This window comes from Meleagris gallopavo, chromosome 11 (assembly GCF_905368555.1).
Source record: "Meleagris gallopavo chromosome 11, MGAL_WU_HG_1.1, whole genome shotgun sequence".
Lineage (NCBI taxonomy): Eukaryota > Metazoa > Chordata > Aves > Galliformes > Phasianidae > Meleagris > Meleagris gallopavo.
The window spans coordinates 14,966,148-14,978,293 of record NC_139414.1 but is presented as its reverse complement, the minus strand read 5'-3'; the positions used below and the strand labels follow the sequence as shown (position 1 = coordinate 14,978,293).

The 12,146-nt window shown below is 59.3% G+C and overlaps 2 protein-coding genes across 2 annotated transcripts; one reads left to right on the top strand and one right to left on the bottom strand.

Moving 5' to 3' along the window:
* The first annotated feature begins 941 nt into the window (after positions 1–941).
* ECEL1 (endothelin converting enzyme like 1) lies at positions 942–8,932 on the top strand. Its single transcript, XM_010716804.4, has 18 exons — positions 942–1,275; positions 2,497–3,315; positions 4,093–4,161; positions 4,232–4,342; positions 4,805–4,897; positions 5,234–5,358; positions 5,626–5,848; positions 5,938–6,036; positions 6,126–6,200; positions 6,600–6,703; positions 6,812–6,870; positions 6,986–7,037; positions 7,120–7,187; positions 7,263–7,387; positions 7,548–7,613; positions 7,715–7,810; positions 8,250–8,326; positions 8,427–8,932. The coding sequence occupies exons 2-18, from the start codon at positions 2,566–2,568 to the stop codon at positions 8,524–8,526; spliced, it is 2,292 nt and encodes a 763-aa protein (XP_010715106.1). The 5' UTR covers positions 942–1,275; positions 2,497–2,565; the 3' UTR covers positions 8,527–8,932.
* Positions 8,933–9,043: 111 nt separating this feature from the next.
* LOC100540856 (intestinal-type alkaline phosphatase-like) lies at positions 9,044–12,125 on the bottom strand. The gene is made up of 11 exons (XM_010716803.4): positions 11,991–12,125; positions 11,391–11,507; positions 11,187–11,302; positions 10,907–11,081; positions 10,651–10,823; positions 10,438–10,572; positions 10,279–10,351; positions 10,059–10,193; positions 9,762–9,953; positions 9,548–9,658; positions 9,044–9,467 (listed from the first exon to the last, which is right to left on the bottom strand). Exons 1-11 carry the CDS (start codon positions 12,058–12,060, stop codon positions 9,202–9,204), a joined length of 1,563 nt encoding a protein of 520 aa, XP_010715105.1. The 5' UTR covers positions 12,061–12,125; the 3' UTR covers positions 9,044–9,201.
* Positions 12,126–12,146: the final 21 nt, after the last annotated feature.

Genomic DNA, 12,146 nt, shown 5'->3' with positions numbered 1-12,146 from the left:
GCATCTCCTGCCCACCTATGGGTCTGGGTGCCGGATTCAGATGCTCCTGTGCCCTGTTGGGATTGGTGATGCCCAGTTGGAGGCATCTGATGGGATTCATGGAGCATGGTATGCGGCCAAGGAAAGCGTTACCGTATCACCGAGAGGTGGTGTGAGTGTGCATGAGTGTGTCCCATGGCTGAGCCACCAGTCCCCATGCCAAGCAGTGTTCCTATGCCTCATGGCACAGCACAGCACCCACCCCACTGGAAGACCCAGTGCTCATCCAAAGCACCCAGAACTGAGTGGGATAGGGGTATCGTGGTACCCAGAAGGATGGTTGAGTGGGGCTGGGGGTCTGCAGCTGCTGTTTGGGCCGTGCAATGGATGGGCCATAAATCTCTCTGCTGCCCCCCCCCCCCCCCAGTGGCAGAGCAGCTCACGATATTTATGTTGGGGATTTATCTGCAATGCAGTTTAATATTCCCGGACCTTCGTGTGTGTGTGCGTGTGTCTGAGTGAGCATACCCCCTCCCTCCCTGTGCCACCCCAAGGCCCACTCTCTCTCACCTGGAGCCTCCCAAGCTCCATCTGTTGCCCGTCCCATTGCATCCCCCCTGGAAATACGGGATGGGCACCCGGGGGTGCTCAGGCACCGCATGGCAGGGGGAGTCCGACAGTCGCGATGTGCCCAAGGGCAGTGCCCACCCTATGTGCCAGGCTGTCGGATGTGGCACAGGCGTCCCCACACAGCGGTGCCAGCCTTGGTGGCACTGCCAACCCTACGCCAGTCCCTCGGGGGTGGGGGTCCGGGCATCCCCCCGCCCTCCCCTTGCCCTGCCTCCCCGCCGCCGGGGATGAGGTAAGGCAGGCGGGTGGCACAGGGCTGCTCTATTTGCATAATAATCTCGTTAATGGAGCCTGGCCTGCGGGAGAGCTGGGCTGGAGACGCCACCCCCTCCCCGCCCCGCTGCCTCCCTCCCTCCGGCCCCGCAGCTCCGTTCAGCTCGGCACGGGGCGTGCAGCCGGACGAGCACCACCGGACCGACCCGACAGCAGAGCCGGGGCAGCCTGCAGACATCTCCCAGCACGGCGGTGAGAACCCCCCGGCACCCCCGGGCACCCCCCGAGCATCCCGGGCAGCACCTCAAGAGCATCCCCAGCAGCATCCCCTGAGCACAGCCCGGAGCAGCAACAGAGCGCAGCGGTGAGCAAGCGGGACGCGCCCCCGAGCACCCCCGGACATCCCGGCGAGCACCTCCCGAGCAGCCCCGAGCACCCTCCCGCAGCCTACCGGTGAGCATCCCGCGACTATCCCCCGAATATGCCGGGGAGCACTTCCCGAGCATCCCTCGAGCATCCCTTGAGCACCGCGGCGAGCACCTCCCGAGCATCCTGGGCAGCATCCCCTGAGCATCCTGAGCAGCATTCACTGGGCACTCCCGAGCATCCCATGAGCAGCCCCCGAGCATTTAATTGAGCATCCCTCCAGCATCCCGGGGACCATCCCAGGGACCATTCATTCCTTGCAGCCTTTCCAGCCCCCCCCTCATTTCGTGCTCACCGCTCACCCCACAAACTTTCCAGTGGCAGCAGCAGCCACACAACCTCTCCCCAGCACAGGGCTGTGATGCCCAGGCACAACTTCACCTAAGTTGCTGAGAGGGAGCAGAGGCAGTGGGGCTTTGGGGGAGCTGAGGGGGTCCTGCTGCAGCAATATGGTCCACACCCCCACCGAGCAGCCCTTTGTCTCCAGCATGTCCTGCCCACACCTGCAAGTCTGGTGTCAGTGTGCACTGAGCCAGGACTGGAGCCTCCTTTTGAAGTCCTCCCCACCCTCTATCCCTCTTCTCCCCATGGGCAGAGCCCCCCCACCTCCAGAACAGAGACCACGGGGCACCGGGTAGCGGAGAGGGATTGTTGCGGGTTGCGGGGGATGCAGGGACCCCTCCAGACAGGAGCTAACTTTGCACACACGCAGTGTGCTGCATGCAACACAATCGGGCACAACGCACTGCAACGCAGAGCACCGTGACCCACCCCAACCCAATGCAACACGGCACGACGCAACACGACGCAGTGCAAGGCAATGCAACTCGGTGTGCAATCACCCAACCCAACCCTGTCTGTGCCCTCCTCCCCCAAAATCTCCCCGGATCCCTTCTTCCCCTTCTGCAACCCCGCCTGGAGGGGCTGGCAGCCCTCTAACCCTCTCAACCCATGGAGTGCGGTGTGATGCTGAGCTCCCTGGATCACTGGATTTGCACTTGGAGTGCGGTCTCCAGATGGGTGGGATGGAGCTGAGCCATGGGTTGGGTGCAGGTGGAACCTTGCCCCAGCATCAGGTAAAGACAAAGGGGACAGCAGCAGTGTTGGGATGCCTCTGAGCTCCTGGCATTAGGGTTACCAATGCCACTAGTATGTTGCAGTGCTGGGGACAATGATATGGGAGATGATGACAGCAAGAAACATCCCCCGTCTTGCTCCTCCCTACACCACATCCTTTGCCTTTTCCAGGAGCATCTTACCTACCTGGACATCTCCAGCATGAACAGGGGTCCATGAGCCCGTCTTGCAGCCCCCAACATGGAGAAGACATATTCACTGACCGCCCACTACGATGAGTTCCAGGAGGTGAAGTACGTGAGCCGCTATCAGAGCGGCACACTGCCCAATGGCTTTGCTCTCCAGTTGGGTGCTGGGGCCAAGAAGCGCAGTGGCGGTGGGGGGCTGCCGCGCTGGAGCCGCAGGGAGATCTGCCTGCTCTCGGGGCTGGTGTTTGCTGCCGGGCTCTGTGTCATCTTGACGTGCATGCTGGTGCTCAAGTACCTGGCGGCTGAAGGTGACAGCTACTGCCTGGAGGGCTGCCAGGAGAAGAAGGCTTTCCTACGGGCGTCACGCTTCCTTAGTGCCAACATGGATGCCACCATCGACCCCTGCCAGGATTTCTATTCCTTTGCCTGTGGAGGATGGCTGCGTCGGCACGGCATCCCTGAGGACAAACTGGTGTACGGCACCATTGGGGCCATCGCTGAGCAGAATGAGGCCAAGCTGCGGGCGCTGCTGAGCCGCCCCGTGCGCCGCCGTGCCGCCACATCAGCCGAGAGGAAGGTGAAGGAGTTCTTCCGCTCATGCCTCAATCGGGCTGAGATTGACCGTTTGGGGCCGCGGCCCATGTTAGAGGTGATTGGGGAGTGTGGTGGATGGGATGCATCGCCAGGTAGCGGAGACCTCAATGAGCTGCTCTACAAGACGCAGGGGGTCTACAGTGCCGCCGTGCTGTTCTCGCTCACTGTCAGCCTGGACGACAGGAACACCTCCCGCTACGTCATCCGGGTGAGGACACCTTGCCATCCTTATCCCAGTGGCACTGCTGTGACAGGCTGCCCCACTCCTGCCACCCATGTCTCTCACCCTATGGTGCAATCAGGGCATGGATGGGTTCTGTCCAAGTGGCCAAGCCTCAAACATTTTCAGTGGGTACAGCTGGGACATGGCAGTGGCATGGTGGGGACACCATGGTGGGCATGATGATGACATGGTTGTGGGGCACAGCAATGGAACAGTGGTTTGGCATGTTGGGACATAAGGGTGGACACCAAGAGGGCATGGTGGGAATGATGATGGCATGGTAGGGATGGAGATGGCATGGTGGACTTGGAGATGGCATGTTGGGGATGGAGATGGCATGGTGAGGATGGGGATGGCATGGTGGGGACAAGATGGTGGGTATGGCAGTGATACTGGTGGGCATGAAGTCTCTCTGATCCCCATGCCTGGTGGTGCTGCGGATGAGGGATGTGACTGTGTAGGTGTGTGTGTGACTGTGTGCGAGGCAGGGGACGGGAAGGAGAGTGACTGTGCTGAAGGAGTGTGCGTGTACACTAGAGGGAGCGTGTGTCACAGGGAAAGGCTTTGGGTCTGTGTGATGGGGAAGATGCAGGCGTGCGATGCGTTCGGTTGTGCAGCATTGCCCATCCCTGTGCTCCCCATGGGGCATCCTGCACAAAGGAGTGAGGCCACTATTCGGGGTGTCAGGGGGTGCCCTGCCACCAGTGCAGCTCCCCACTCGCCCTAGAGCTCTGCTCACCCCCTACTCCCATCTCTCCACAGATCGACCAGGATGGGCTGACACTGCCAGAGCGCACCCTGTACTTGGGGCAGGATGAGGAGAGTGAGAAAGTAAGGAGTGGGGGACAAAGGGAGAGAGGGGGCAGCATAGGTGGCACACACATCCCTTCCATTGGCACAGATCCTGGCTGCTTACCGTGTCTTCATGGAGAGGCTGCTCACACTCCTGGGGGCTGAGCACGTGGAGCAAAAGGCGCAGGAAATCCTCCAGCTGGAGCAGCATCTTGCCAATGTGAGTGGGGGTCCTGGGTTTGGGGTGCCCCTGCCCTGCCCTTGAGGAATCCATCCCCTTGGACATCTGCACTCTAAGGCCTTGGAGACATTCACGTCTTGTCCATGGGACTCCCAGGGACTCCAGTTGGGAACTCCCAGTTCCACTCCCCATCCTTGGAAACCTACTCAAGGCCTTTAAGTACCCCACGCCCATATCTTGGGGAACCTTGGTCCCAACCTCGAGGGACCTCCATGCCTAGTCCTTGGGTACCCCAGCTCCTTGAGGGCCCCATGCCCTTATCTTGGGGAACACAAATTCCAGCTTTGAGGGGCCTTGTGTCAGCCCTTGGGACTCCCATTGGGGCAACGAGACACGGTGGATGTGGGCCCAAAGCCCTTCTTGCCCCAGAGCTGTGCCTATCCCCATGCCAACTCCCCTGGATGGGAAGTGGGGAGGTGACAACTGTACCTACCCATGCAGATCACAGTGTCCGAGTACGACGATGTGCGGAGGGACATCAGCAGCATGTACCACAAAGTCACTCTGGGCGAGTTGCAGCGCATCACCCCCACGGTGTGTTCCCCCCCACCAGCACCCTGCTACCCACATATCCTGCCTGCCCTGTGCCCTTGCTTGTCCCTCTCCTCTTGCTCCATCACTCTCCTTGCTGCCACTCCCATGTCCCCTGGTAAGAAGAACCCTGTGGTGCAACACCCTTATGTCCCTAGAAATATTCTGCACTGCTCCCCCAAATCAATGTACTCTGGATGGTGATGAGTCCATCCTGCACTTCCCTGGGTGCTGGGTGCAGTGTCAGGACCAGACTTGGTCCCGTGGGAAGGGGTGGTTGAGGCTGAAAGCCCAGTGACACGGATGGGGTCCCCACCCTGATGTGCTCCTTGCTGCCAGCTCAAGTGGAAGCGCTTGCTGGACCGCATCTTCCATGACAACTTCTCAGAGGATGAAGAGGTGGTGCTGCTGGCCACTGACTACATGCACAAGGTGTCTGACCTCATCCGTGTGACACCCAGCAGGTGAGGGGGTGATAATGGGGTGGGCACATGGGGAGCTGTGGATGGATCCTCAAAACCATGGTGGAGGGCAGCATTATGAGTCCCCGCCAGAACCTCCCCATCGTGGTTGCCAACAAAGCCATCACCCTGCACCATGCCGTGGACATTGCAGGGATATCCACAGAGCCACCTCATTCCTGGGTGCCATGAGACATGGGCACTCCATGCTGGGATGTCCCCTCTCTGGTACATGCCCAAAAGGGACCTGATCCCACCCCATTTCCCCAGGATCCTTCACAACTACATGCTGTGGCGCATTGTGGTGGTGCTGAGTGAGCACCTCTCCACCCCTTTCCGTGACGCCATCCATGAGCTCTCCAAAGAGATGGAGGGCAATGAGAAGCAGCTGGAGCTGGGCAAGGTTTGCCTGAGCCAGGCCAACAAGCACTTTGGCATGGCCCTGGGCGCTCTCTTTGTTGAGGAGTACTTCTCCTCTGCCAGCAAGGCCAAGGTAGGTGCCCTCCTGTCCCCTCATCAAGGTGCCACCCTGCAAGTGGGTGGTTGGAACATTGTCCCACCACCCGTGGTGACCAACTGTAGGTGCAGCAGCTGGTGGAGGACATCAAATACATCCTGGACCAGCGCCTGGATGAGCTGGATTGGATGGATGAGGAGACACGAAGAGCTGCCAGGGCCAAGGTGGCAGCCCCCAGCATGTTCCCCTGTCTTCATCCCCATGGGGAGATGTTGGACAGGGGCCCTGACCCCTCTGCCTGCATTGCCCACAGCTCCAGTACATGATGGTGATGATTGGGTACCCCGACTTCTTGCTGAAGCCAGAAGCCATCGACAAGGAGTATGAGGCAAGGGGCACACAGGGGCACACAGTGTGGGAGATGGGCCCTACATCTGGCTAGTTAGAGGTACAGGCAGACCACGATGGGAAGATACTACCTCAGTACAAGACAACTCCTAGTAGATCACTTGCATGACCACAGCTACATAGGTGGAGCCTTTCCCCACATTGCACCCCATTCTTGGCAGGGACTAAAGGTGTCCCTACCCCTGATGACCTAGGAACTCCAGGGAGGTGATGGGGACACAGTAGCACTTGTACCCCATACAGCGCAACATCACAACTCTACATTTTCTGTCCCCAAGGCTCATAGGGGGCGGGAGGACACTTTAGCTCTGTTCCCCACACTTCACGGGGCTGGACTTTGGGGCTGGAGTCCCCTCTGATATGGCCATGCCCCCCACAGTTTGAGGTGGATGAAAAGACCTACTTCAAGAACATCCTCAACAGCATCGCCTTCAGCATCAGGCTCTCAGTGAAGAAGATCCGTCAGGAGGTGGACAAGTCTGCGTGGGTATCGCTCTACTTGGGAGAGGGGCCACGGGGCATCCTAGCTGTGCAAGGGGGTGGCATTTCCCTGTCCCTCCACATCCCCATACCCTCCATCTCTCCTTGCAGGTGGCTCCTGCCCCCCCAGGCCCTCAATGCCTACTACCTGCCCAACAAGAACCAGATGGGTGAGGCATCACCCAGCATTGGATGGGGGCACAATGTGGGGTCCCCTGGCACCAGGGGATGCTGCGGGGTAGGAAAGGGTTGTCCCCACCCTGCAATGTTGTCCTCTGTTCCCAGTGTTCCCTGCCGGCATCCTGCAACCAACCCTCTATGATCCTGAGTTCCCGCAGTGAGTGTGGGGCTGGGAAGGGGGCTAGGGCAGGGCTCTGGGTGGGGACAGTTCCAGGGGTGACCACTGCTCCCTTTGGCAGGTCGCTAAACTATGGTGGGATTGGCACTATCATCGGGCATGAGCTGACGCATGGCTACGATGATTGGGGTGAGAGTCCTCCACCCTGCTGGGGTGAGAGAGGGGGTCTCTCTCCCTCGGCATGACCAGTAGTGGTGCTTGCAGGGGGACAGTATGACCGACATGGGAACCTGGTGCATTGGTGGACAGAGACGTCCTACAGCAAGTTCCTAAAGAAGGCACAGTGCATTGTCAACCTCTATGACAACTTCACCGTCTACAACCAGCGGGTGAGACCTCACCACAACGATGTCTAGGGACCCCACCACTCAACACATCTCAGCTGAGAACACCCTCAGAGCCCTGAGGGGGAAACTGAGGCACTGCCTTCATGCCACCATGGGGACAGGGAACATTTCTGCTCAACCCATGTTGCTCCTCTCTTGGCAGGTGAATGGCAAACACACACTGGGGGAGAACATCGCTGACATGGGGGGACTCAAGCTCGCCTACTATGTGAGTGTTCCCCACCCTGGGGTGTCACAGCCCTGGCAGGGCCACTGCAGTCCTGCTTTCTGGGGGTACTGTGGCAAAGTTTTGCACTTCTTATTCTCCAGGCTTACCAGAAGTGGGTGCGGGAGCATGGCCCCGAGCACCCCCTGCACCACCTGAAGTACACCCACGACCAGCTATTTTTCATCGCCTTTGCCCAGGTGAGGCGGTGTCTGTGGCTATGAGCAGCTCCTGGGCTCTGCAGATACTCCCCACTATCCACCGGACCACCCCACACAGCCTGTGTGCTCTTGGGGACCCTACAATAACAACCACATTCCCCCATCTCTGTCAGAGACCCCCCACTACAACAACTTCACATGAACCTGGAGGACCCCACAATTGCACATACCACAGCCCCAAGAGACCCTACAATAACAAACAGCATGACAACAACAAACATTCCCAATGCTTCCAATCCATCTGAACCACATTTGTAGGGTCCTGGGAGACCGTACAATAACAAACACAGCATTGTTGCCCTCATCCCCCAGCAGCCAGAAGGGCCAATCGCAGTGGGTACCGAGCCCTTGGGGGTCCTGATGGGTGTCAAAATCTGGAGTTCCTTCCTGTCTCACCCATGGGACTTTGTTCCCGCAGAACTGGTGCATCAAGAGGCGATCCCAGTCCATCTACCTTCAGGTGCTGACAGACAAGCATGCCCCAGAGCACTACAGGTAGAAATGTGGGCATGGGTGGGGTGCGGTGCCATTGGGGTGGGCAGAGGTGAGGGGCAGGGTCCTTGGGACAGCTCTGAACTTTTCCCCCTGCCCACAGGGTCCTGGGCAGCGTCTCACAGTTTGAGGAGTTTGGCCGGGTTTTCCACTGTCCCAAGAACTCGCCCATGAACCCGGTACACAAGTGCTCGGTGTGGTGAAGTCGCTGTCCCCACAGGCTGGCACCCCAGTACCCATCCCTGCACCAGTGCCGCTCTCTGCCCACTCCCCACCTGCCCTAAAGGCAAAGGGTGCACCCAGAATAAGCAACCACTTGGGGTGGGGTGTGGCAAGGCAGAGGGGACACACTGGGGTTATGAGCTCTCTCCCAGTGGTACCTTCTTGTCCATGCTACCCCAAAGCTCCCAGCTCCCCACATCCAGCTGCTCAGGGCAGGGAGGGGACCTGGAGGCACTGGGTGTACCAAGAGTACTAATCCCTGTGCCAGCCCAATCCTTTTCCCATTAGTCATTGGGGGCTGGGGTGATGCCAGCCTGTCTGGAATTGCACACAAATGTGCTGTATTTTTTGCTGCTCTTTCTGGTCAATAAAGCACTGGATATGCCAGATGTGCCAGGGTATGGCATGGGGACAGGTGGCAGCAGGCAGCACAATGGTGGGGAGACTCATTTGGGCAGGAGCATCCTTCCCATCCCACACACCAAGTGGCACATGTGCTAACATCACACCAAGGTTTATTGAACAATGGGTGCCCTGTGCAGGCAGCGAGGACTAGTCCATGCCCGGGATTTGGTGCACCACATCCAAAGCAAGGATACTCCAAAGAGCCCCTGTCCATGGGTGTGCACTGTGGGATGGGGATGGAAGCTGCGGGGTCAGTGGAAGAGGGATAAGAGCAAAGCAGGCAGAAGCAGAGCCAGGGGGGTGAGGTGGGCTGAGGGTGCAGCATTGGTGCGCTGGCGGCAGTTTTCATAGGGCTCAAGGCAGGCGGCGTAGGCCATGGCGTGGGCGATGTAGTTCTGCTCCTGCACCCCGTGGAAAAGGTAGGCCATGGGGCCTTTGGCCAGGATGGCCACATCCTCACCCCCGTGGGTCTCCGAGCTGAGGGGGACAGCCGCCTGCTGCATGTAACTGAATTCCTCTTGGGGGGAGAGAAGCCTGTGAGTGGGGAGATGGCCCCCAGCCCCGTCCCACCACCACGCTGTTGCCCTGTGCCCTCACCAGCAATGCTGCTGTTCACATCAGGCCGGGTGGCACCTGGGTAGCCTGGCCCATTCCCATAGAGGATGGAGGTGTAGTTCTTCTGGTCGGTGGCTTGTAGAGGGGCCAAGCCTGGGGAGGAGGTAATGAGGGGGGATCATCCAGGAACACCCACACCACAACCTGAGAGAGGAGCAGCATCCAGCGTGGAGCCATTCCCTGCTCTGAGCCCTACCAAAGATAGAGGTGCCACGCAGGGTGTAGCCACCAAAGGAGAAGACGTGTGAATGGTCAGCAGTGACCACAGTCAGTGTGTCCGCCTCGTCCAGCAGCTCGCCTGCCCGCTCAATGGCCGTGTCAAACTCCACCGCCTCCGTCAGTGCCCGCTGTGCCATGCCCTCGTGGTGGCCGTGGTCGATCCTCCCGCCTGCAGGCAGGTAACCACAGTGGGTTGGAAACCACTGCAGTGACCCATAATGCGGAGCCCATCACCCCTCTCTCGCCCACCCTTGGGACCTCAGCCCTGAATTACCTTCCACAAAGAGGTAGAAGCCATTGGGGTTCCTGCTCAGGACGTTGATGGCTGCCTCTGTCATCTCAGTGAGAGAGGGATCCAGGGTGGAATTGTGCACCATTTCATACTTCATGTCCATGGGCTCAAAGAGACCTGGCAGAAGGACACAGTGAGCATAGCCTCAGTGCCTGCAGGCATCCCAGGAGTGCCACGTCCCGGCGTGTGGGGCATTTGTTACCCATCAGATAAGTCACGCTGGGGTCTGCAGCGGCAGCCAGCATCTCTGTCCTGTTCCAGACATAGCGGGCACCCTGTGGGTAGATACCCATGGGATCAGTGATGCCTGGCCCCATGCACAAGGGTTGGTGGGCAGAAGGCTGTCCCCTTTGTCACCCACCTGCTGTTTTGACAGCCACATGTCAATGAGGTTCTGCCCATCATTCCGTATCCCATTCTCGGAGCTGTATTCAGGATACTCAGGATCTGGTGTCCCCGCGGGGGTCATGTATATCCGACCGCCTCCCAGGATCACCTGGTGGGGATGTGATGGTCAAAGAGTGTGTGGATGTCTGGGTCAGCAGGGGCTGCCCCCCCATGGACAGGCACTCACGTTGATGTCCACGTTGTGCACCAGCTGCCAGGCGATGTCCTTGCAGCCCTCTGCTATGGCCTCAGCCGGCATGCTGGCGTCCGCGTACCAGTTGCGATCCACCACGTGTGCGTAGGTCCCCGAGGGTGATGCGTGCTGCACCCGAGAGGTCGTCACGATGCCCACTGCCTTCCCTGCCCCAACACACCCCACCATGGTGGGCAGCCCCAATGGTGTGAAGCCCCATGTCCCTACCACCCCATGCCCTGCACAGTACCAGCATTACGGGCTCGCTCCAGCACTGAGATCACCTCGTTGCCCTTGGTGGTGTTGCATTGGCCATAGCGTGCGGCCGCGCTCAGCCCCACCGTCTTGTAGTTGCCCTTCACCCCACACAGGTAGGCAGTGGCTGTGCCCGCGCTGTCAGGAACCACCCGGTCCACAGTGTATGTCTGCCGAGGACATGCACAGGGCACACTGGTACCCCTTGCCATATGTCTGCCCCACAGCCCCATTGCCTGCAGCATGGTTCCAAGTCCAGTACTGGGGGAAATTACCTTGGAGAGAGCCACGTAGGGGAAAGAATCCAGAGCAAGGGGGGTTTCGGGTCCCAGGTTCCCCTTCAACTGCCCCTTCAGTATCCGAGTGGCTGTGATGCTGGGGACCCCAAATCCTGGACAAGGAGTGAGGGTTCAGGTCACCCCCAGCCCAGATGCGTCCCCATTCCCATTTCACGGTGCACTGGTACCAGAGGAACTCACCATCTCCAAGGAAGATGATGAGGTTTTTGGCTTCAGTCATCCTCGGCTCAATCTTGAGGGTGGCATTGAGGGCAGCAGCTGCCTTCCTGTTCCAGAAGGTTGGATCCTCCTCCTCCACTGGGAAGGGGCATTGCCCACATCAGCTCATGGCACCCATTCCCCCAGGGCACCCAGTGGTGGACACCCCCAAACTGAGGACGTCGCTGGGCTCCCACTCATGGCATAATCCCACTTGGTGGGGGTACAGATGAACCCACAGGTTTGGGATGAGGGAAGGACACAGAGATGTACACCCTAATAGGAAGAGGGTGTGCAGCAAGAAGGGATGCAGTGGGAGAAACCAGCTGCCAAGTGGGATAGGGACAAATGCATGGAGGTAGAGGAGCTATAGGCACATCACACACTCCCTCCCAACCCAGACAAAAGCAGCACCCCAACCCCACAGGGCAACACCAGCCCAATGTCCCCAAACAGCAGACACAAAGTCCCATTCCAATGCTGGGTATCCCTGCTCCCTGCTGAACCATGCCCTGCGAGCAGCCAGGCCAGCACCACACTGGTACCAGGGGTGTCTGTCCCCATCCCCATCCCTGTTTCTACCTGGGATGACGGCAGCACCAAGCTCTGCCCAGAGGCCAAGGCAGAGGGTAAGGGGTACCAGCAGCCGCATGATGGAACTGGAGCAGCTGTCACCAGCTCCAGCGATGCCTGCCTCTTTTGCAGACTTCGGGGGGGAGGGACTTTGGACCAGGATCT